Source organism: Haliotis rubra, unplaced genomic scaffold (genome assembly GCF_003918875.1).
Source record: "Haliotis rubra isolate DU_JTF1 unplaced genomic scaffold, ASM391887v1 Scf160, whole genome shotgun sequence".
NCBI classification, from domain to species: Eukaryota; Metazoa; Mollusca; class Gastropoda; order Lepetellida; family Haliotidae; genus Haliotis; species Haliotis rubra.
The window spans coordinates 1,229,359-1,255,900 of record NW_025765559.1 but is presented as its reverse complement, the minus strand read 5'-3'; the positions used below and the strand labels follow the sequence as shown (position 1 = coordinate 1,255,900).

General features: G+C 38.8%; 2 protein-coding genes and 1 long non-coding RNA gene across 3 annotated transcripts in view; 1 reads left to right on the top strand and 2 right to left on the bottom strand.

Moving 5' to 3' along the window:
• LOC124271462 lies at window positions 1–14,148 on the bottom strand. The gene is made up of 3 exons (XR_006897044.1): window positions 14,138–14,148; window positions 12,611–12,612; window positions 1–225 (listed from the first exon to the last, which is right to left on the bottom strand). It is a non-coding gene; the product is annotated as an uncharacterized LOC124271462 (long non-coding RNA).
• Window positions 5,965–9,066, bottom strand: LOC124271461. The gene is made up of 2 exons (XM_046706619.1): window positions 8,977–9,066; window positions 5,965–8,491 (listed from the first exon to the last, which is right to left on the bottom strand). Exons 1-2 carry the CDS (start codon window positions 9,054–9,056, stop codon window positions 7,840–7,842), a joined length of 732 nt encoding a protein of 243 aa, XP_046562575.1. The 5' UTR covers window positions 9,057–9,066; the 3' UTR covers window positions 5,965–7,839.
• LOC124271460 (EH domain-containing protein 1-like) overlaps window positions 9,542–26,542 on the top strand; it is an 82,573-nt gene continuing 65,572 nt past the window's right edge. The window contains 2 exon segments of the mRNA XM_046706618.1: window positions 9,542–9,698; window positions 24,029–24,140. Of these exon segments, the coding sequence (XP_046562574.1) occupies window positions 9,584–9,698; window positions 24,029–24,140 (227 nt within the window). The 5' untranslated portion in view covers window positions 9,542–9,583.

Below are 26,542 nucleotides of genomic sequence, written 5' to 3'. Positions count from 1 at the left end.
TTTCTTTCAGGTTTTAATTATTTTTATGCTTTTGAAGTGCATAGATTACAAAATACTATCATTCAACAAATACATTGAAAAAACATGCTCCATAATCAATAATATATAAGAAATGATAAACTCAAATCACTTCTTGTCTGAAGTTTCAAACCACACAGCAAACACATCAAAACTTCCAACAGATAAACTTGCCGTCTGCTTAACTGCATCAGAAATACAAATGGCCTCACACACTATACCTGTGTGGGCAACAAACCAAGAACCTCACTGTGATAAGCAAACACTCTAACCACTAGGCTACCCAATATAACATCATGGAAGGTAATACTGCCCTTGTGCTAATATTGCTTTGTTGCCGCTCCCCACTGAAATCAACACTTAATTCTATCAACAAAACAAACTATGCGCGCAGTGAAAGAATTGCATGGTATAACAATATCTTGCATGACTACCACCATGATCACACAGTGGGAGGTGAAATGGGATTCACGATTATTTCATTTCAGCAGCAAAGTTTAATCCTGCTAGACGGATGAGTGAGTGAGTTGGGCTGTACACCGCTTTTAGCAATATTCCAGCAATATCATGGCGGGGGACACCAGAAATGGGCTTCATACATTTTACCCATATGGGGAATCGAACCCAGGTCTTACGCGTGATGAGCTAACGCTGTAACCACAAGGCTACCCCAACGCCTACAAGACAGATGAGATACTATGCAACAGTTTAACATGAACACTCCATTCATTAACAGTATACTGACCAAGAGCTGGACAGTCCTTGTTTTAATGCTGAATGCCAGGAATGCCAGCAAGAGCCATCTTTTAAAGTCTTTTTGTTCAAGACCCAGGCAAGCTTTGCAGGAACTAGGCAATGAAGCTCTTTTGGTGAAAGTTGGCCTAAAATTTATCAGATCAAGGTGAATTTGGCACTTGGACCCATTATCAGCATATCCTTTATGATCAAGGGATGTAACTCTGCAAAGGAAACTGTAGCACCTCGACATCTGGGTCATCGTTGGACCCATCACAAACTGCTAAAAGGTCACATAGGAGACTGAGCTCTTACATGTTGGGGATGTCTTATCAAACAGATCAAATTCTAAAATGTTTCTCTGTCTAATGCTTTACCAATGTTGAGTGAGTGAGTTGGGTTATACTCCGCTTTTAGCAATATCCCTGCAATATCACGAAGGGATGGGCTTCACACACTGTACCCATGTGGGGAATCAAACCCCAGTCTTATTCGTGACGAGCGAATGCTTTAACCATTGGACTCCCCCACTGTCCCCCTCCCTCCCCCTCAAAATGTACAATGCACTCATGCCACTGTTGAAGCACACTGCATAAAGGACATAGCAGTGCTGTTCACATTCACACCTGTCCATATAAACAAAAGCACCTGTGGAAATTGGGAATCGATTCCCTTGCTATATACACTGCAGATTGCACACTGTATCAATAACTCATGCATTAACAATGCACATTACATCAAAATTACAACATGTTCCGGCATCAAATACACAGTAACACCTGCAAATCTCAACAAACACGATGCTCATCTCGTAGCTACATTAGTAATAAAACGAATACACATGCACTCACCACGATGCAGATGCCAGCAGATGGGGAATTATAGACTGAGTTTGGTTTAACGCCACTTTTAGCAATATTCCAGCAACATCACGGCGGGGGACACCAGAAATGGGCTTCACACATTGTACCCATGTGGGGATTCGAACCCGGGTCTTCAGCGTGACGAGCCAACAATTTAGCCACTAGGCTACCCCACCGCTCCCTGGTGAATTATAGAATAATCACATAATCATATATGATATATACATAACACATGAAGGGACACAATGTTGTTACCCAATCAGACATGATTTCGTCCTTGATGTCTTGAGGGTTCCCATTCCATTATGATAAACAACCTGGGCCCGTTTGTAACCACAACTTCAATTTAACTTAATGATAAAATAATGATCCAATCAAATTGCACTTCTTTTGTGATAGAAAACACATCATGTTGCTGGTACTGTTTCAAGATTACATCTTTCAGGGTATTTATCTTCTCTAAGTAGCATCTGGAAGATGGTGTGGATAGTTCCATGGATATACAGCTTCTTTATTACAACATATGCGACATTTAGCTATAGATGCTACTCACATCACTCGCTGGTGTTAGCAACATCGCACATATATATATATTGCAAAACTTAGTTTAGAACAGTTGCCTGAACTAAGTGGCTATATTTACACTAGCTGAGTCTAAACTTGAAGAAAAGTATACAATGCAGAGTGATAATTCTAGTGAATGCCATAACATTTACAGATGGCAGAGTGATAATTCTAGTGAATGCTATAACTATATCTATCTATCTATACATATGACAGAGTGATATATATATAATGCAGAGGGATAATTATAGTAAATGCCATAACATTTACATATGGCAGAGTGATAGTTCTACTGAATGCTGTAACTATATATATATACTTCTCATCAAAAGTTTAGACTCACTAGTGTAAATATAGCCACTTACTTCAGGCCACTGTTCTAAACTAAATTTTGCAAAATATTCCATACTGTTTAAAGGTACTGTTTAAACATGAACTGATGTACTGAAAAACAAATTTGTTACATTGAAAAGTCTATCGTCATGAGTTCAGTAAATGATAAAAATCAGTGTAAATTGGCGAATTCTTAACAAAACTTTACACCAAAACGCAGCTGTTCACATGCATGATATTTGCACATGATTTTTAGCAATTTGATGCATGATCCTCGTGCAATACATCTACATAGAGTTTGCAAATGTTTCCCCCAAATTAGTGGAGAAATCAATCTTCGATGTAACCATATGTATATGCATAACATACAGTCAATGTTTTAAGCGAGTCTAAAGTTTTGAAGAGAAGTATATATCAATAAAGAAGTTTTATATCCATCGAACCATCGCAACATGTCCCAGATACAACTGGATATGACTGGTAACACTATAACTTCACTCCATAACAACTTTCTTCTGATCTGAAAATAGACAAGTATGGGAACTTTTTACAACCACGATAAGTTTGCTTTTCTCAAGTACCAGTAAACATATTTCATATAAACCACTTCTGCAGAGATGCCAACCCTAATTTAGCCCAATTAGTATTTTGGCCAAAAACTGATTAAAAAATTAGTATATGTTGGCCAAAAATTAGTATTATCTTTTCCAAAGAATTTTCATATTAAATAAAAAAATTAAATATATAGTCTAAGACCTTGTTTTTAACGTTATACTCAACTAAATCAGTAGTAAGTATCCACATATAGCTTGATACTGAATATAATGTGATCGAAATTTATTGTGTATGGTATGTATGCTATTTAATAATTTAATTTAATGTATTTTTTAAAAAATCATATATATTTACTGCTATCGTAGTCGTGTATTTTGTGTTGTTTTTCCATAACGAATATGATAAAATCGTATGGGTTGGCATCTCTGCTTCTGTGCTGAGCTATGGATTTTGTGGTGCATCCAGTGTCTGTAACTGTCTGTAACCCGCTTTTGGCAGGTTAAAAACCTTTACTCCAACTATATGTACAATACAGAAATACACAGAGGCAAGCACGCTGAAAAAAGTAACTGTGCTTCATATCACAAATAACATAACAGTTGGTTAATTGTCTGAGAAATGTTCTGTCATAACAAATTCCTTGACAAATCCCCAGACCTGGTACCAGGAGACTGAGTGAGTGAGTGAGTATGTTTTTACGCTAGTTTTAGCAATATTCCAGCAATATCACGACAGGGGACACCAGAAATGGGCTTCATACAATCATTGTACCCATGTGGGGAATCGAACCCGGGTCTTCGGTGTGACGAGTGAACACTTTAACCGCAAGGCTAGTCCACTGCCCCAAATATCAGTATAACAGTGGTGGTGTAACATCTGAATTAATTAAGACCATCATTGTTACGACTATTTGATACAGGCAATAATTTAAACAAATTGTGTGTGTGCATGCGTGCATGCATTGTTCTAAATGAGGTTGGTCCAAACCCCATTGTGTGCAGTTGAACATTAAATTAATGTGCATACCATGCCGGGACATCTAAACGTCCAGATAGTGCACTGTGCTTGCATGTATAGTCTGTTTGGGTTCAAATGAGAACGACAAATGATTAAATAACTCGAAATAGAGATAAGTGCACAAAATATAAGTGACACATGGTCCTGAAACCTCTGTACCCAACAGGATTTGAAAGCTGACGTTTTTTCATCGATTACAGAAAAAGTTGTTTAAGACACCTGGGGGGGACAACCGGCTGATGGAACAGTGCCTAACAAGATCGGGTCATCTCACCTGGCTGTGCTGAGTTACACCTGAATGTGTGCTGGTGCTGTTCCACCAGCCATTTGTCACCTCTCGGTGTGAAGCGTGAAAATAGCACAATATTACATGATGGTTCTTAAATAACTTTTTTCCGTGATTGATCATAAAACGTCAGACTTCAGATCTTGTTGGGTACAGAGGTTTCAGGACCATGTGTCTTATTTATGTTTTGTGCACTTATCCCTATTTTGAGATATTCATTGTTCTCATTTGAACCCAAATGGACTATACATAATGTGAATCAGTACCTCACAGTCAAGGGAGATGTCTTCATAAATAAATATGTATTGAAAAATGCATTATTTAATTTCAGAAAATAATTCTTTTAACATTAACTGGAGCACAGTTACTTCTTTCCACTAGTATCCAAAACTACTAAGGTCAATGACAAATTTGCCCCCATTAATATTCTACAGTGATTAGCAGCCAGATGTGCATTAACCTGTAAACTCAACTCATTTGCATATTTATCAGATTGATACAGGAAGTATATTAGACAGGCTTAATGAATCAATAGCTATCTATTATATGATAATGTCACACACCATCCTTCTGATAGTGGAGCCTGGCCAAGTATGAGATGCTGCAAGCACCATTCCACTCAGTCAGACATCTTTGTTTACCAGCTCATATATGATGCTTAGGGACTGTTCATAATTTATGGCCAAGGGGGGTGGGAGGAGGTGGTGTGTGGATGGGGTGGTGATAATGTTGAGGACTTTAAGGGGGTTCATCCATTTAGTTCTGGGGAATTGAGTGAGTTTAGTTTTACGCTGCACTCAGCAATATTCCAGATATATGGCGGCTCTGGGGGAGTAGGGGCTGGGGGTGTCACATGTACTTGGGATCAATTTTGTATGTATTAATATTAAAAACTATGCTTAAAAATTATTGGAGGGGGCATTGATTTTATCGTGTGTACACACAAATTTTAGGGGTTAATTCACATTGTACATGCTTCTCCATAAAAATCATCATCACCCCCCTAGCCATAAATTATGAACGATCCGTTATCATTCAAAAGTAACAAAATATTTTTCTGACTGGGTTGTTACTGTCTATGTAGTTTCATGACTGCTTGAAAAAAGGGATGTCTGGCTTACCCAAAATGATGCAATAAAGGAGTTGTCATCCAATAAAGTTTGTATATATATATGGAACATATATGTACTCATTGTTATTAGGGGTTGAGACAAAATCAACTTTAGGGGACAGATTATTTGAAGGTTACCATTGTATATATGTTATGTGTCTGGGTTGGTGGCCTTCATGCGTAATAATAAAGATCTTTGAATATTTCCTTTTTAAGACCTCACACAGAAGCAGGGTGACTCACAAATTGTGTATGTTGTAAAACAATAAATACACTACCCCAAAAAGAAACAATCTGCGGTCGAAATTAATGTCCTAAGGCCCGAATGCCGACTGAACCACTTGGACCCACAGCTTTTGTTTCCTGCAGGTCCTAATGGCCGACAGTGTTTTCAGCCCCAATAAGTAACAGTAGTATTTTAAAGAAAATCTCATTCAGTAATTTCTAGTTTTGATCTCAATCAGCAGCTGTTGTCGGTGAAACGAGGAAGCAATTTAAATTACAGACTTTCAGAAGACCTGGATCTTGATTTTGTTGTAAATGAAGATTAATCAGTCACTAGAATTAAATTAAACTCTTTGACTCGGTTTGTTAGTTGTCACATTGTTTGCTGGGACTTACTTAAATTGTACCTACAATATAGGGCCTACAAATTCTGATCAGGACCCACAACCTTTTATGGTTCTGGGTCCTTAGGGCCTGCAGCTTTTCAGGGTTAAGGGCAAACATTGGAAACAATACCAAACCTATCCTCAGTAGTTCAATATCTATTCCATCTATCCTAAACATCAGTAGGAGGTCAACAGACAAGAGGGACACAAAGAACATAATCCATCTGGGATAATGCTTGTTGGCGGCATAAATATCACTCTTGCCATAATTTCATGTTTATTGCATTATTTTAAATACTTGAGATGATATATGTTATGTGAAATAAGAAAAGCAGAAGTATCAGCTGACCATTATGGTGGTGATGATGATGATGATGATGATGATGATGATGGTGATGATGATGTGGCAACAGCAAATACCAGTAGTGGTTTATGACATCAATACGGCCACCATATAGAGATGGCTTGCACATCTTGATGATGATGGTGATGTTGATGATAATAATGATGATGTGTGGGCATTGAGACTTAACAAAAAAAAATCATAACTCCAAAACCCACCTTGTTACCTATTCCTGCTGTTTACTTAACAACCCTTGAGCCATGCCCAAGATGCTGAGTGGTCATTGTAGTTTGTGGAATACCTGTATTCTCCCAAAACTAAAAAATCTAAATGTCTCAACACTCAAGGCCAACAATCCAAGTTTTTAAAACCCCACTAAAATCTGATCTTTAACTCTGACCCCTCTCTGCATTAATATCTGATGACACCTGCTCTGAAGGTCTTTTCAGGTGTACCCTTAGCAAACTTCGACCAATCAAAGTGAAGGATGCTTGGGGTCTTCATTCAACCAGATGTCAGCATCCCATTTCTTTCTTACCTTGATTCAACAATATTGATTCCAACAAAAGAAAACCAAGACAGAAGCATATAATCCTTTGATGGTCTAAAACTGTTCATGCTTCCTACTCAGAAACAACAGGAAGGGAAGCATAAAATATAAATAACAATTGTGTTGCCTCCGTCATTTAGTGATTTACATGCAGAGGATGCGGAATAACTTCAAGATAGAGAAATTAGATATGCATGTATGAATGCTTCATGCAACAGTCCTGAGAAGTCAGAGGCCATGGCACTAACTGGCTATTTAGAACTCTAACTGACGTGAGCTTCTATGGAGACCACAGAGAGGTACTGTATTGAGTAAAAGTCTGATTCTATTGAGGTTCTAGTTTTGTATGTAGTCATTGCATAGGCATGCTGCAAAAATGCTATAAGAATTTCTTATAAGAAGCTAAAAATGATAACTAATCACCAAACAAGGAGTCCACCATGTCTGATGTTGAGAGCACAGGGACTTGTAATGCAAGAAACTGGCATCAAGGTATATACTGTCACTGACGGGGTCTTAGCACTATATAAAAGGAAAGGGATGTAACGAGGTCCTTTTGGCGTTACAAGCCCCTCTAGTCTAGAGAACATTTGCTATAATTACCATTTAATGGTTTCGTATATATACAGTGAATTGAAATTCATAAAACACTTCTTATCTTGGGAGTGAACCATCATCAAGTAGACAAGACAATGCAACAATAATAACAACCATCAACTACCACACCATAAATAAACACCCTTGTTACACATAAACAGGCAATGAATGGATGAATTATACTTAATACAACATTGGAAAACTTCAGCTTATAACATTCTTACTAAATTGCGTAGTTCCACTATTAATTAAACTTCTACTTTTTAACAGTCCAAGGTCGTTCACTATTTCGCTGCCTCTCTAAAGATGACATAGCTTTTTTAGGTGGAACCAGTGCATTGGACACCCCAACTCTGGATTTCCGCTTCTTCCCTGCCATGTAGCTGTCATCGTCAGCTGGTTCAGCCTCCAACGCTGTACCTTGCATCTTGTGAACTGACCCAAAATACGACTGTTTATGATTATGCTGATTAAAACCCAACTTCTGGGCATCGTTCTCGTCAAGTTTGGTTTCGACAACAAGCCCTGTGACACTCTCTTGGTCATGGAAATACCGGCAGTTCTTTCCCATCCGACATTTTCCTTTCTTAAATTTCCAACACACCTGCTTAGTCCCTTTTTCTGGTAATTTTTCCGTCATTCGCACATGTTTTTCTAAGATGGAATTCTTGACGAGTTCTGCCTGCTCGAAAGGATTTTTGAACACAGAGGTGACGGTTTCCCTCCCTTGCTGTCCAATATCTGGAGTGGGTAGTTTGTCCTCCATGGGGTTCGGGAGACGGTCTCTCTCATCCTGAGAAGTACAGTTTGTTGAATCTTGATGGCCACCATCAGAGTCATCACTGTCGCTATCATCCTGGGTCATCAAGAAGTTTTGTGCACTGTTTTTATTGCTGGTGTCTTTATCTCTGTAAGGAAAATGTCAATGTTACCATGATGATTGATTCTGTGAGTGTAAGTGAGCCGTAATATTGCAGCAATATCATAATGGACACCAAAGTAAGGTTATGAGTAATTATGATTGGGAACAAGGGCTTTAGTGACCTATCTACCCACCCACCTACCAACCTACCTTCATCAAATTGTAAGCCATCGTGTTAAAAACTTGCTTCATTAATCACAAATGTCATGTGTATTAGGGTTAATTGTGCGTGGTTGGGTAATGTGCCCCAAACTCCTTAGCCCTTCTATGCCCTTCCTTACACAATTCAACTTGCACACACCAGCATTGCTATAATGCATGGTGCGCTTTGGGACACATAGTACCCTATTTTCGTGGGGCAGGTGCTCGGTCAAATACATTCGCAAATTAACAGTTGTAAGCATTGTCATGTTATTATACAAATCTAACGAATGGTTCTCTTTATTCAGCTGACTCAAAATGCAATATTACGTCTGACTTTCTTCGTCCTCCAGACCTTCGTTCTCGGATAATTCATCCTCGCTTCCGTAATCAGCAACAAGTGACGCCATGACACTTTTCGCGAAAGTGCGGCAGTGAATTTCGCGGAATTTTTTGATTGGCTGATAGTACCGGTAACTTCGTCGGCTTCGCTGTTCGGGAGAAAAAGTGAATTTACAATGAAAAACAAAATGAAATGTAATCACAGCTTGTATTCCAGTATTATTTGAAGTTTCAAAGCATCTTCCAGCAAAAGGAAATGAAAATAACCGATGTCTTCTTTGTCATTGTCCCAATCACTCCCCGATCAGCTGACGGATATAGATGGCGCTACTTACACTTTTTGAGAACCGAAGGGAATATGTCGGAATTGGTCGTACGATATTCCAATTATATAAATGTGCACTCGCTTTACAGACACCAATATGATAGTTGCACTTTAAAATTACTAACATATCTGTCATATAGAATGCATTTTGCTGCTTGAGAAAGTTTAGTACCTAGTTTGACCTCACTGGTGTCCCAGACGTAGTAGTTGAAATCCATTACCCAGCCGGGCCGCAACTAGTCTGTCCACTTTGACAGTCGGTGAAGGAAGATGTCGGGGAAAGTGAAGTCGAGAACTGCTGCGAATGCCGCCGACGCAGCCACTCAGTCCGTCAACGAAAGAATTCTGAAAGAGTGTCACACCCTATACATCGATCCAGAAAATGGTATGGGTATTTCTTTGGGTTTTAGAAGGGGTTGTTCTTTCCTGGCGCTTATGTAATGTATGCCTAGACGGTGACTCTGCAGACAGCAAATATGCGATTTAGGCGAGACGGTAGACGGACACGCATCAATATATTTCATTTAAATTCTTATCCACGTCATCAAATTGTGAAAATGACATTCTGGAAAGAAAACGCTCTTTCCTGATTGTCTAGTTAAAATATCCAACTTTTTTGGTCAGGCGATTGTAGCTAAATATAAATCCGTCTGCAGGGTCTCGGTTGTACCAGCTGATCAAAGGTCACAGTGCCGATGACTCATGTGCTAGGGTTGGGAATTTCCTACTGGTGAAATTTTCAATGAAATTATGTAAAAAATATCTACAATGTCCATTTTGACTACAGACGAAATATTTCTATGCAGAGGTAATGTATTAATCTATGGATGATGCCTGTCTGGATATGTAATGAGATGTTAAAAAAAAGTTGACATCTAGGTGGAGGGGCCTTTAAATTTTGTTTTGACAACACAGAAAAAACAAGTATACTCTCTTCATGACCATTGTCTGTGTATTTATTTGTAAAAATATTAAAAGTTTGATTCTTTCTGCGAAGATGTCAATGTCAGGAACAGCTGCTTCTGTCTTGTGCATGCAATCAATGCATGATAACTGAAAATATTTTAACAATGCATTTTTTATTTTGAATGTTTGTGAAGTCACTTTGATTGTTTTATATTTTCTTAAGTTACGTATCAGATGAATGAATTCTTTTCATATTGTTTTTCCAAATAACAAAACTGAAAAATCAAGCAGTTTATCCAAAATTGTTGCACATGTAATTCGAATGTGTCGTCTGCATGGCCCATATCACAAAGGGATTTGTTATGCTGAAATGTATTGTCCATGTCACATGTCATTTTAAATTGTTCAGTAGGTATTCTTGATATTTTACCGATAAACAAACATTGTTTATTGATATGCCAAGGAAATATAAGTTCTTATCTGTTTTAAAATATTGTATGGAATATGAGAGTTTGATTTTAAGTAAGATTTTGCCCCGACAGTTGTTATCCACTGTGATAACTTTAGTTTACTATGCTATATTTCTTCAAAATCAATAATTATATAACAACTTGTGTGGATTCTGGGACAAAAGATGTCCCATACTTAATGTTTTAACAGGCTTACAGTAGTAGCATTTCGATCTCTTTGTGGAAACCGAATCTGGATGATTGTGTATCATTGTACCCTCACAGTGGGGATTATTGTTAATGCAGTTATTAACAGGCAGCTGTGATACAGATGAATACTGCTGACAGCAGCTTGAAACATCCACTTTCTCTATATTAGCTTTGACTTAGTGCTTACAGTCTAAATATATATATAATTTTGATAGACACAATTTCTTTTCAATTGAAAGGAGCCCCAGTGAGAAATGCGATTCAGAATGGTGTCACATTGTCTGGTGTATCTGGACTAACACTTAGTCTCTGAATATATTATAATTTTGATAGAAACAATAATTACTTTCAAATTGAAAAGGAGCCCCAGTGATATGGGAGTTCAGAACCTGAAATCTAGACTGGCTTCATATAGGGGTTGAGCATTGCAGAAGGACTGGGCAGTAGGGTAAATAATGTGGTTCAGGGACTGTGAGACAGACTATATTACTATTAGCTTTGACATCTGCAATTGTTGAAAAGTATCCCATCCTACTCTGTTTAATGGCTAGGTGCTTGAGGAAACTCAGATGTCACGATGTCACCACCCACACATTTAAAGTTGTTCTAATATACATCTTTTGTTGTGAGGATAAGATGCAATTCAGCAGTGACACGACAGTATTAACATACTTCTTCGTATTCTTCAGAAAATCAGTGACACAGATGTGTCCTGCTAACAGACCAAATTGGTCAGTCTGACATTGTCCAGTCGGAATCAATCATCATTATGGGTGAGTGTCTGACTCAAGATGAGACATTTCACTATCTGTGATTCACTGCTGCACTCTGCTATTGTCATTGTAACTTACTGTAAGTCAGTTAGGTTTGCTTCTGGAAAGGTCTTCAGTCTTGGACTGGTTCCTAGAGGTTGATGACGTCTTGGCAGTTTCTTGGTCATGTACCAATTCTCATTCAGAGGTATGAACACATTGTTAGTCTGATTCAGTAATGTTTTCAAATCTGCTGATGTGGCAGTTATGAGCTGCTATTTTTCATAGACGTAAAAAAAAAAAATATAGCAGAAAATTTTGATGGATATCATTATCATTATATATGCTGAGATTTCATTTTTGTTTGAATGTAATTGTACATAATCTGTTGTGCTTATAATTAAGCTCGAATGTCAAGGGTGGTTAAAAACCTGATATAAAGTGCATAATTGTGGACAGTCTATTCCACAAAGTTAAATAGATTTCCTCCTTTTGAGATTTTGGGTGCGTGAAGCCGCATACTTGTGATAATTTATCTCTGTCAATTAATCCTGTTATCATTGTATAAAATAGAAATATGTGGAATTCAACACCATGTTACAGTGTGGGTGTGCTGCCGATCAGCATATGGAGGTGATATGCAGCTAGTTCTTGTGCAGCTGTTTTCTCCCTTGGTGGTGGCTCATGTTCATGGCTATCATGAACAAATGCTTTGTGGGAGAACGTCATCTCAGGAAATTGGAGAGGAGTTCAAATTAAGCCATGTCAGCACTATTTCAGCCATAACACTGCATCCTGGGCTTTGTACTGGAATCAAATATTGACAGTATTACTAGTATCATCTACAGATGTTTGTAGAAAACTTAAGGATAGCCAAACAAAAGTTGAAATGTGTAACATGAAATTAGATTGAGTTTATTGATCGCCAGGAACCAAACTTGGGCAATCAACACGAGGGACCAAGTGCCTTACAGCACCACTGCTGGTTGCATGATGCCCTGGCAAGATAAACACCATTTCCTTTGTTCATACCAATAGTTGACAAGTTGTCAAAGAAATAGGTTATGTAATAAATCGGTGCAGACATGAAACTACTTGTACTTGAGTGAAGTGGACTTTGGGTTTGAAACACAGTTGCAGGACATTCAGTTTAGTGTCAGGCATTTGAGATTTGAGCCACTACTTTCAGCCGATTCCTTTTTATACATCTACAAGCATCAAACAATGTATCAATCTGGATTTGGATTGTCCACGTTGAAGTTCCATCTGAGTTTTAGATAGGGCATCACTTTCCGTAACCTGCAAGAAGACTCCACTCTAAACCAATCAGACTGCATCTACAAGTGCTTTGGTCAAAGAGTCCCTCCTTTATTATAAAGCCATACCTTGTACCTGAAATCTTCAAATTGACATGGACCGCCTCCGCAACCGCCATACCAAAAGACATGGTGTAGTGGTTAGAAGCGTCCGCCTGGTCGAGAGCCGGAAGGTCGCGGGTTCGATCCCCAACCGCGTCATACCAAAAGACGTTAAAATATGGTACTTGTTGGTCCCTGTTGGTAAAATCCCATTTCACTTCACATCAAATTGACAGTCACCAGTGTTTCACTCAGTAGCAAGGGATTGTAAATGGCAACCATTTTATAGCAGATAATCATAGTGTTAAGATGCAACATCACCTGTGGTACAAGTACTACAACTTGTTATATATGTTCCCCTGGGGTGTCTGTTTGTCGGAAGACATAACCAAGTAGATAAAACTCCTGAATGACACAAGTGGTCACAAGTGGATAAAACTCCTGAATGATGTAAGATGATTCTTGTCATTCACTGTATCACATACGTTAAGCATACTGAAACAAACACTTTGGCGGTTTATTGTGTTTTTAACTACTCATTCCGGAATATTCCGACCATATAACAGCTGTTTGTAAATAACAAAGTCTGAACCATATAATCCAGTGATCAACAGCAGGAGCAACTGGGATGTAATGACATGTCAACCAAATTAGTGAGGCTGACCACCTGATCATGTCAGTCCACCTCCACCAGATCTAACCTAAATCTTCAGTTAAAAATGTTGAGGTAGTACATACACTGTGTATGCTTGATATGGTTGCACTGTCTACTGTCTGATGTACTATGTGCAACTACTTTGTGTTTTTGACTGGCATTCTTGAAGTTGAGGAGATGAAGAATGAGGACAATTTTTATGGATACACAACTTCTTTATTCTGTATAGGTGACGTTTCGACATAGATTGTAATGTCGGCAAGCAAGTTTCACATGTACCCCTTGCATGATGACGACATTAGATTCTATGTCGAAACGTCGCCTATATAGAAAAAAGAAGTATATTTATAAAAATTGTCCTCGTACTATGTGCAAGTAAAAGTAAAACTCATTTTTATTCAAACCATTCTTGACTTTACTTGCACCAATTTTATTTGAAGTGCATGATGAAGAAGATGATGATGGTGAATATTATGATGTGTCAAATCCATAACCTAAGTTGTGCTGTAAGTGCTATATTAATCCATGGCAGCTGATTGGCTCACCCAGCACGTTTTGTTCGGCCAAGCTCACACTCAGACTTCTGTTTCCTAACGAGCTGGTGATGGCGTAGGCGGGGCTTGTGCTGCATTATCCCACTGCCTGATGTGGGAGTATGTTGGCGGCTTTAGAAGTGTTTCCTCCCTTTGATACCAGGATCAGCTGCCCATTAGTTTGATTCCAGACTCAAATAAGTCCTACTATGTTTGTCAGTCGGCTGCAACAATTCACCCAGACCTCAATTTGATTCAGTTTTCGATATTTGGCCCTCGATTCGAACATTTTCAATTCGATTCTTCATGCAAGTAAAAACAAAAGATTTTATTTAACTCTCGGAGTCGGCTATTTTAGCATGAAATCCATCATCAACTTGGCGATATCTACTAACAGCAATTCTCATTGGATAATAGGCCCGGCATCAACCAATCACGTTTCGCCTTATTTCAGTGCTCGAAACTGCTCGAGCTGGAGTCAAAATTACATTCTGTTTTGTGTGCAGATAATTTATATAGGTATTCAAATATCGAATCGAAATAGTGATAGTGGTTAACGAAAAATGAAACTACGGTATCAGTCGTTACAGCCCTATTTGTCAGCACCACACCCATACATGTTGGTGTAGAAAATTAATGACTACAAAACTCTTGCTTCACATCAGATTTTCCTCCTACATTATTTTGACATTCTGTGATTGAGTTGAAATACTGTGGCAGAAAGACCTCGGACTCGCTCATCAGTACAGGATAATGTTGGAGTAACTCTTCTGATTCCTGAAAACTATTGAAGCCGAGTCCCTTCATTTTTAAGGAATGGAGTTACAAGAATATCAGCGAACTTAAATTATATTTCATATGACTAGGAAAAACATGTCTTGTTACATTTACTATATCCCAATGCAGAAATTTTTACAGTTTCGGGAAAACGTATACAGCCGTGCCCCGTTTATCCGGACACTTGTGTTTTTCTTGAAATTGTTCGGATAAACGAATTTCCGGATATCTGAACCACGGACCATATGTAAAAAGACATACAAAGAAACGAACATAATAGACCTCAGACGTAATCTTTAATGATAAGACATCAACAAATAACAATGCATACATAAAATCACATCTTGTCAACTAAAATAGTCGAGTCAGTAACACGTGCAAACATACCTGTACCTGCATCTGTCTGTCAAATGCTAGCAACCAATCATGAAACAGTTCTGTCATCCACGCTTTGGCATTGTTGCTGTACCTTACATAAACCTCCGGGTTTAAAGTCACTACCTAAACAACGGGAACATCTAGCCTTGCCAATCACAACTCAAAAATAACTCAGTGTCACCTTGCTAATTACAGGTAGTTAATCCTCTCACACTTCAAAGACTGCCGACATCATTTATGTTAGGGCACGCAAGGCCACTCGGTAAAACGTGTGTGTAAACATACTGACCGATGCTCAGCCATCCGGATATACGAGAAAAAATGCATATAATTTAGCTTTTTGTCTGTGAAAATGACCGTCTGGTTATGGAAACCGGATTTCCGGACAAGTGAGTAATTTTCACAACGTTGTGAATACTTTGTAAGAAATTTTTCGTTCAGAAGGCAAGTTTTCCGGATATCTGAGGTTCGGATAAACAGGGCACGACTGTATATTTTATAATATTCATCGGCTGAAGTAGGCCGCCATGTTTTCTATACCGGCTAAATGTGTACATGGCATGTAACATGCACTGAGACAGCTACTGTCTGTTACTTTAGCAACTCACCATTACTTATAAATAATAGAGTGTTAGAACAATAGAATGATCACAAATGTAATTTAATGCGACTTGCGTATTGTTTTTTTTATACATGCATTTCAAGCCAATAGACATAGCTCCCAAACATACTTTGGGAGCTAACATCTTCAGACGATTTAGATATGGTTTTGATTCTGAGCAGAAATTCCTACTAACTTACCAAATTTCTTGTTTATGTATTGTGTAAACACCACAAACCAAAACAAGCTGAATTGATGGCACCTGTCAGCAGGCTCATCGCCATTCTTTCTCAAAACCTACATCATACTGAGTCAACCAACATATACTCATCTCAATCCAGTATGATGACCTTGACCCTTCCCTTATTGAAAATGACCATTGATCTGATTGGCATATTTTATTTATAGCCAAATCAGATCGCTGGCTATTTTCAGTGTGGGGTAGGTCAAGGCCTATTTTGGCGTTACAAGCCCCTGTGAATATATGGACCCTGTACTAATCATGTAATAACGAATGGAGGTTGACAGCTTGAATATTTTCCTGTCTGATCAGGATTCTTGACAACAGGGAAATAACAGTGTGGCCTTGACAACTAACTCTGACCTGTGTGCATAGTTTAGATATGATAATCACGACCATATATTACTGATGTTTGTCAGCCAAAGGAAAACTTAAAGTGTGTTCAACAGTGTTACAATTACAATAGTATGATAGCATTATTCAGTGTCATGAGGGAAGGTGGGGTAGTTTAGTGGTTAAAGTGGTTGCTCGTCACGCCAAAGACCCGTGTTCAATTCCCCACATTGGTACAATGTGTATAGCCGATTTTTGGTGTCCCCATCATGATATTGCTGGAATATTGCTAAAAGGGGCGTAAAACTCGACTCACTCACTATTCTTGTTATGACGTGAAATATCAGTCCACTTGCTTGGTCAATCTGACCGAGCATGTAGTTGCATAGAAAACAGTATAACAATGTTGTCAGGGTTGATTTAGCTTTGAGTTTCTTTCTGATGAGGAAAATAATCTTGTGTAATGACTTCCATACTTATATTTTCTGTTATTAATGCAGATCACAGAGATTGATGATTGGTAATTAAATATTCAATTATTGTTTTTAGAAAAAATTCTTCACACAAAAGTGCAAAAAAGTCAACATATTACACACCATTCTTGAGCGGAAACCATGCTTGTCATAAGAGGCGACTAACGGGATTGGGTGGTCTTCCTTGCTGACTTGGTTGACTCATGTGATCGGTTCCCAATTGTGCAGATCGATGCTCATGTTGATCACTGTATTGTGTGGTCCAGACTGGATTATTACAGACCGCCGCCATATAGCTGGAATATTGCTGAGTGCGGCATAAAACTAGACTCACTCACTTGACCAGTGACATATTTATGTATGGATGACAAACCAAAAGAATTTTGAACATAATTTGGAAGTGGCCCATGAACAAAGACACAACTTGCGTGTTGTGTGAGGAAATTCAAAGTGTATAATTCATCAGAACAGTTTATCTAGGATATTATTGATGACAATATTTCAACTACTATAACAACAACTACATTACCGATTATCAATCTTTTTTTAGCCCCAATGGTTCTGAATGGCTTATCGTTTGGGATATTGAATGTTATCTAAAATGACCATAAGATTATGTTAAAAAGTTAGAAATGCCCTGTCAAATATATTTTCAAAATCGACCCGTGAAGATCTGGGGTAGGGTAGGTCTTCAGCAACCCATGCTTGCCACAAAAGGCGACTAACGGGGTCGGGTGGTCAGGCTCGCTGACTTGGTTGACTCATGTTTTTGGTTCCCAATTGTGCAGATTGATACTCATGCTAGTGACCACTGGATTGTCTGGTCCAGACTCGATTATTTACAGGCTGCTGCCATATAGCTGGAATATTGTTGAGTGCGGCGTAAAACTAAACTCACTCACTATTTTCAAAATCTTTGTTTTTTAGACTGTCTCCATGTCATGTCTGACAGCCTCCGTGGTGTAGTGGTTAAAGCTTCCGCCTGGAGAGCGGAAGGTCGCGGGTTCGATCCCCAACCGCGTCATACCAAAAGACACAGTATAATGTGTCTGAGTTGGGTATTCATGTTTCACTGCGGCATTGTATCTCAGTGGGCTAGCACTATAAAACCAGCTTCAGTCTGGGCTAGTACAAGCAGCTGCACATACACATACACACGCATGCACATCGTCATATGAGCAAAATATTCTCAAGCACGACGTTAAACCCAATTTCACCTCACCTCACCATGTCATGTCTGCACATGATACACAAAGAAGTCATTCTTCTACTTTCCCCACACTGTAATGTAGGTAAAACTCAATGCAAGTTCAAGGATTTCCTTGCCATCTTCCTGGCCCCACTTGCACTAAATGTTCTATGGTTACACTCATTGTAAGCCCATAAAATCTTGATCTTAGATTTAGGCTACAATCTCCATCCTCTTGCACAAAGTTGCAGGTGAATGAGATGATTGGAAGCTATAATCAAAATTTACAGTGCATCCAGATCCATCTTTGTGGTTAAAGCCCTGGGTGCCGTTGTACAAAACGATCTTTACGCTGAGGTGACCGTAACTCTCATACCTTAACATAGACTTAAGGCAGCCTTAGCTTAGGTTGTTTTGTACAACGGGACCCTGAACATACTTGGTAAAAGAATCAAATAAATAATCCTCAGTATTGTCATTCATGATGTTAACATGAATGCATCCCAGATTTTACTTTAGAGACATTGCTAACTGGGTCCTCAGCAACCCATGCTTGTCGTAAAAAGCGACTTACGGTGACCGAGTGGTCACACTTGATGACTTTGCTGGCACACATCATCATATCCCACCAATTGCGTAGATCGATGTTCATGCTGTTGATCACTGGATTGTCTGGTTCAGACTCGATTATGTACAGACAGCCGCCATATAGCTGGAAATTGAATATTGCAGAGTACGATTTACGGGACCAAGTGCTCAGGCTAGCTGACTTGGCTGACACATGTCATCATATCCCATTGCATCCCAATTGCGTAGATCGATGCACAAGCTGTTGATCACTGGATTGTCTGGATTGATTATATACACAGGGCTCCAGATAACTTTTGGGGGTGTGGGTGTACTTACTCCTGATATTGTAAGTGGAGGTGCACTGAGAATTTTGAAGGAGTACTGACATGTTTTTGTGTGAGCGAGTTGGTCATGTGGTTTGTTATTTATAATATTAAACAACTTTTCAGCTATTAAACTTTATATATGTACAAAGGTATTTATGTGTGTACATGATACGCTTTAAATCTTATATTATGTCATACTGCATTGATTTTTAGGCGTACATTACGCTTGTACGTCTCTTATCTGTAGCCCTGTATACAGATCGCAGCCATATAGCTGGAATATTGCTGAGTGCAGCGTTAAACAGCAAATCACCAACCAATGAAAAACACCATTCCTTTTGGGTGAAATGTGTGAAGGATAAATGCAGGACATAGGCTGGCTATTGATTTAGGATATAGAGATTGATAATCGATAACTATATATCCATAAGTATTGGAGAAGTAACTTTCAACAAACAGATCTCTAAGAAATCAACATTTCATGTCACTGGTGATTGTTAACATTTATGCATGGATTACTAACAAAATGGCATCCTGAGCATAATTTAGAAACAGGCAGTGAAGAAAGAGTTAGAGCGTAAGTAACTCCAGGTATTATGTGAGTAAATTAGGAACAAAATATTTCCTCACAATAGTTTATGTACAATACTATCAATGACACAATTTTCAAACAGATAATAATTATTAATTCTTCGTATTGGTGTGTTACATATTTTAAATGTGTGAAATGAGTTTTGGGATCAGTGTCAAGGCAATATATGAAATCAGACTTTTTGTCTTATAGACAACCAGGCCAGTTACCGTGATGTTTAAGTACATATTTCTGATACCCAGGAACCTTTGCATAGATAGCTGATGGTAGGTTAATTAATCTGTTAATTCATTTTGGTGCTTTTACAATATATATTTTGATAAAAAATATTTAGTTTGTGATGGGTAGTTAATACATGTATAGTAATTTCAGCCAGTAATACATGTTCACTTGAGTCATTAGGATTGTCTGGGTTTGTGGAAAGCCAGTTGGTAGTTAGAGTTACCTCCCTTGTATGGGGTCTTGGGTTCATGACATTGTGTTTACAATTCTCCAGAAATATAACATCTGTGCTGCCACAAATATCCCGATATTTCAGAGGAAAGTTCTTATTAGTTCTAGTTCCATTGCTCTATTTTATGCATACTTATATTTGACGGGACCAACTTAGAAACTTGTTATACAGAATTTTGTAAAAACAAAATAGTCTTTGAAGTTTGTAAGGAAGTAAACTGTAACTAAAGTACAACTAAAACTATCAATGAAAATAACGTAGGAAATGTTATCAGTGGAAAAAATGAGACACAATTGTTGATAGATATGTATTGTTTCTAAAGTACTCAAAGAAATATAAATATAATGTTCTTTGGCATTTATTTGTTTATTAGTTCGTTAAAATAGGTAGTTTTAACAAATATTAGAACAACTTCCCAACTAGGCCTTTTAATTTGGTCCTCTATTTATCAGCCAAAATACAATTTTACAGGTGAAAACAACACAAATTTGCAAACTAACAAATTTAGAAACATTTTGCGTCACAATCAACAATGTGTGGTAACAACTACCTGCAGCATTGTTTTAGATGGGAAGATGCATTTGCATGTGTGTTGCTGTGGCGAGTGTGCAATTTACAGTCAAAGCTGTGATTGACCTAGTAAAAACAGTCACCTTTAAACAAGAGTACAGGAATGAACTAATGTACTGAGAAAATGCCTAAATCAACTATTTTGTATATCAGTTAGGATAAAAGAAATAAAGGATGAATGGCAGGTTACATTTTTCATAAAATAATTTATATACGTGAACCTACGGAGAGTACATCATCACATTTGCATACTATAGCTTGCATCAGGAACGTACATTTTGACTTGACTTGAAATTTCAAGGGGTAAATGACACGAATTGCTCTCCTAGAAACTCATCTATTTCGGATGATTTTACAAAAAGTGTTAACAAATGTTTGGAAAAACAATAGTCATAGAATATTTAACAATCAAACTTAAGTTGTGTTCAAAACTATGAAATAAACACCAAGAACCATTTATTTCTGTTTCCGTGAGTACTTTACTCCTTCTTCCATTATGCTGCTCTCTTTATCTGGAGACTTACCTTGGCTTACTGCAAGGACTGGCACGGCTAACTCTAGTCCCAATACCTCTCTAAGTAAGCTACACCCATTTCTGGTGTCCCCTGCCGTGATGTTGCTGGAATATTGCTAAAAGCGGCGTAAAACCAAAGTCAGTCAGCTAAGTAAGCTACTCTGTTTCTTGGTGTTAATAACAACAACAACAGCAATAATAATAATATTAAAGTCACAGAAAATTACAATTTTACACGTGGTTCCCATGACAACCTTGCTAGGAAATGGGTACCAGACCATGCGTGCAATGTGGACAGCACTTAGCTTTAGTTTTCAGTTTGACTATTTCTGAGTTAGGTTTTGCATGTTTTTCAAGTTTATAGACACAGACTTCCATAAAATACTATAATGCAGTGTTGAGTAAATGATTTCAAGATGCGTCAAATCCTGTCTAATTCAAATATTATTAGTTCATAATCTTTGTTTCTATTCCCAATGAATTCCATTTCTTTACTCTTATGTCATATAAATGACAAATTTGATGTGTCTTCATCCCAGAAGCCTTTTCTATTGAGGATATTCAACTATACAATCAAACTTAGCTTGGCATATTTGAAGTCAACCGTATTCCTTGTCACATTCCATTCAACATTAGTACCCCGCCTTGATATTGCTGGAATATTGCTAAAAGTGGCGTAAAACCATATATATTTTATATACATGTTCTTCTTCATGCTAACCTGTGAAGATTCTGGTTAGAATTGATCTTCAGTAACCCATGCTTATCGTAAGCGCGACTAATGAGATTGGGTGGTCTGACTCTGACTTAGTTGACACATGTCATTGTATCCCGGTTGCGTATATCAATGCTCATGCTGTTGATCACTGGATTGTCAGGTCCGGACTAGATTATTTCCATACCATTGCCATATAGCTGGAATATTGCTGAGTGTGGCGTAAAACTAAACTCACTCACTCATCCCAATGCTTCACATTGCATTCAACATGCCTTACATCCTGGCTGTCCTCACTACATTTCACATTGCATTCAACATGTTCCAAAATTCCTGCGTTCACATTTTATTGGACATTACCCTTTCATTTTCCATTCAACGACCAAGAGAATTGATTGACTGACTTGGCTTGAATATTAACGTAAACATTTTGGTCCAATTTGCTGAAAATTCACATTCCCTCAAACATATTCACATTTGCCTCTCTGGTAGTATTTATACATATTTGTATCAATTTTCTTTAGTATGGTTCAAATGTTCATATGCTCTTACTCTTAGCTATGGAATAACCTGTGGACTTCCACTTGGGCTGTCAATATCTACCTGTGAATTATAATTCATGGCCATCTGTGTCATTTATGAATTTGTCCGTGTCACATATGGAGGTAACAGTTGCCTTCTGGTCACAAAGTGTCAATATTTTATCAAACAGAATACATTTGAGGTCTTTATTGACCAGCCGATAATTCTTTCTTATTTTCCAGAACAACTAAAGGTTGAGATGGATTGAAGAATTTCAATATGTTTCTTTCACAATAATGTGGAGTAATTTCAAATAATTTTCTGTGACAATTTAGCATCAATTGACACTTAAATTGCAGTATTGTCTATGATACCAGCTAGATTATCCATAGCATTTCCTCAGCCCGTGAAATGTTAATCATTGGTCTCATACAAATTGTCTCAATGTTCTGTTGTGCCTTATATTTCTGCTTTGTTATCGTGTGAGGTGATTTGGGAAATGGAGCGTTTGTCTGTGAGAATCAAAATTCAGATCTGATTGCCCAGGTGTAGGCGATTCTGTTCTACTGAAATAGCCATGAACAGTAGTTAATAGAAATATTTATATAGCACTTTCGATGAATTGCTTTTAAATTTTGAAAAAGTGATAGCTTGCTTTTGATTATGACCAGAACAAGAAGACAAGAAAGAATTAAGTTCACAATAACTGGCAACAGTCACAGCTCTTAGTCTTCATTTACCGCCTCCATGGTGTAGTGGTTAGAGCATCCGCCCGGAGAGCGGAAGGTCGCAGGTTCCATCCCCGACCGCGTCATACCAAACGACGTTAAGATATCGTACTTGTTGGTCCTTGCCTGGCGCTCGGTATTAATGGGTACAACAAGGACTGGTCGGCTCGGAGTCAGTATAATGTGTCTGAGTTGGGTATTCATGCTTCACTGCGCCATGGTATCTCAGTGTGCTAGCACTATAAAACCAGCTTCAGTCTGGGCTAGTACAAGCAGCTGCACATACACATACACACACTTGCACGTCGTCATATGAGCGAAATATTCTCAAGCACGACATTAAATCAAATTTCACCTCACCTCACCTTAGTCTTCATTTGTCTCTGTACATGGTACAGGCCTTGTAAAGGTTGTTTGGAGTCTCTGTCTGTCTTACAGTGGCTCCAGCCATGTTTCTAGGTTCCAGGACAAAAGATCTCCTGCAGTACTGGCTGTCTTCCACTTAATCCAACTGTTTCTGTGCTGCAGGATGATTGAACACTGTTGAGCATCCAGGACCATCATCCAGTGTTTCTAACTATGTTTCTCTGTTACAATACTTGTGAAGATCGGGTTGAGGACTGTTGTCCAGTGGTTCTATCCTAATTATGTTTCTGTGTTGCACCATGAAGATCGCTGAGACGTCAGCATTATCATCCAATGATTCTAAACATATTTCTGCGTTACAGGAATCTTGAAAATCACTGAGATTCTTGGACTGCCATCCAATGATTCTAACCACGTTTCTGTGTGGTGGTACTCTTCAAGATCCCTGAGAGTTTAGGACCCTCATTTAATAGTTCTAACTAAAAAATGTTTCTCTGTTACAGGACTCGTGAAGATTGCCGAGAGTCTTGGCCTGTCCTTCCTGGCACCAAGGAAGAAGATAACGGTCCTCCTCATCGGTAACCATAGTGCTGGCAAATCCTCCTTCATTAACTGGTAGGTCTTCATCTTCTTACACCGCCAATGTCTGTGGTTTGGATATTTTGTAACATTTGTCTTGCAATGCCAAGCGTCCGATTGAATTCTTTTACGTGTGGGACCACTCATGTTTGGAAGCCAGGTGTGCAGGGATAGATAATGGCTTTTGCCAACATTGCGTCTTTGTATCCCGATTGTATGGATTGTTGTTATCAGTAATGATCACTGGATTGTCTAGTCCAGATTACTTACTGGCCTCTGTCGTCAAGCTGGAATATTGCTAAGTGTGACAGTCACATGGAATTTAGACATTGTTGTATCTTAACGTGACATCTGCATTGACCTCTGTACAGTCCCCAGAAGCAGACATTGGCGGTTAGTGTGAATTGTACAGTAATATTTACAGGTTTTTGATTGTTGTGATGCTTTATGTACAGTGTTTGAAATTAAGACTGGCAATAAATCAAACATCGAACTGATACTTCTGAGCAAGCAACAGTCGGCAACTTGTACAAGGATTGCTACCATGACCAAGATCTAACGTTGATGGCCCCTCCGGGACTCGGCACATCCTCCATATGTATCTTCACAACCATCCTAATTCTTTGCTTATTGTTTGCTTAAATTGTCATTATTAAAACTTCTAACCACTGGCGTGCTTGGCCCAGTCTTCATTATTTATAGTTCACTGCTTGATAGCTGGAGTCATGCGGATTGGCTTAAAATTATATTCACTCTCTCAATAAAATTTGTTCAGATGTTTGAAATTTTGTATTGCCTCCTACTTTCTGACACTGTAGTAGTGTTGTATGCATATTGTGCAAATATATGAATGATCAGTTTCAGTCAGTTACCATGTGAAAATAGCAGCATATCTCATCACATCTCATGAAATAAAAACTTGTGTCCCACATAACATTTTTGTGCAGGTAATGAAATTGAATCTCTGGCATAGAACAGATAAACAAATCCTTTTTTGTGAAGACCACAGACAAAAGGACTCATTGCCGGGTCCCTCGGAACATTGAAAGCAAATGTAGTAGATGACATATCGACAGATATTCAACACGATCTTTGATCGCAAAATGTCATCCATTCTTTATGTCTGAGAGTGCGTTTTTCTGTGATAGTCCTGGGTGTTGGGAGGGGTACAGTTGTCTGAACGGCGTCGGTTGTGAATGCCATAAATATATGACATGTTCGAATCCTGCTTTGCCTTGATGATGTTTCAAGGTTTGTCATCCATCATTCCAGTGCTCATGGGTTTCACGACAGTGGTAAGTAAATGTGTAACACCTGCATCACCTAGGTCTTTGCTCCTAGATCAAGATGACACATTGTGAGGTAAATGGACTACTGTTCAAAACAGCATTAACCAAACTCACTAGTATTGTCTTATGTTTGATGACAAAACATACTCTGAGCTCACCAGATAGAGGGTTTCACCATTCAGTGCCAAGAAGGCTGCAGTGAAGAAATGAACTGTCACAATCGGTTCTATGGAGCCACAGTGAAGCAAGTGATTTATCAGGATCAGTGCCAAGAAGGCCACAGTGAAGAAGTGGACTCTCGGTGTCAGTGCCAAGAAGGCCGCAGTAGAGAAGTGGACTCTCCATATCAGTGCCAAGAAGGCCACAGTGAAGAAGTGGACTCTCCATATCAGTGCCAAGAAGGCCACAGTGAAGAAGTGGACTCTCCATATCAGTGCCAAGAAGGCCACAGTGAAGAAGTGGACTCTCCATATCAGTGCCAAGAAGGCCACAGTAGAGAAGTGGACTCTCCATATCAGTGACAAGAAGGCCGCAGTAGAGAAGTGGACTCTCCATATCAGTGCCAAGAAGGCCACAGTGAAGAAGTGGACTCTCCATATCAGTGCCAAGAAGGCCACAGTGAAGAAGTGGACTCTCCATATCAGTGCCAAGAAGGCCACAGTGAAGAAGTGGACTCTCCATATCAGTGCCAAGAAGGCCACAGTGAAGAAGTGGACTCTCCATATCAGTGACAAGAAGGCCGCAGGTAGAGAAGTATATCAGTGCCAAGAAGGCCACAGTGAAGAAGTGGACTCTCCATATCAGTGCCAAGAAGGCCACAGTGAAGAAGTGGACTCTCCATATCAGTGCCAAGAAGGCCGCAGTGAAGAAGTGGACTCTCCATATCAGTGCCAAGAAGGCCACAGTGAAGAAGTGGACTCTCCATATCAGTGCCAAGAAGGCCGCAGTGAAGAAGTGGACTCTCCATATCAGTGCCAAGAAGGCCGCAGTGAAGAAGTGGACTCTCCATATCAGTGCCAAGAAGGCCGCAGTGAAGAAGTGGACTCTCCATATCAGTGCCAAGAAGGCCACAGTGAAGAAGTGGACTCTCCATATCAGTGCCAAGAAGGCCGCAGTGAAGAAGTGGACTCTCCATATCAGTGCCAAGAA

Bases quoted from the DNA above. Each gene is read 5' to 3' on its own strand.
- LOC124271461 (XM_046706619.1), bottom strand. From the start codon at position 9,056: ATGGCGTCACTTGTTGCTGATTACGGAAGCGAGGATGAATTATCCGAG. The intron at 8,492-8,976 runs GTAATATTGCAT...TTTTCCTTACAG, and splicing joins GAGGACGAAGAAAGTCAGAC to AGATAAAGACACCAGCAATA.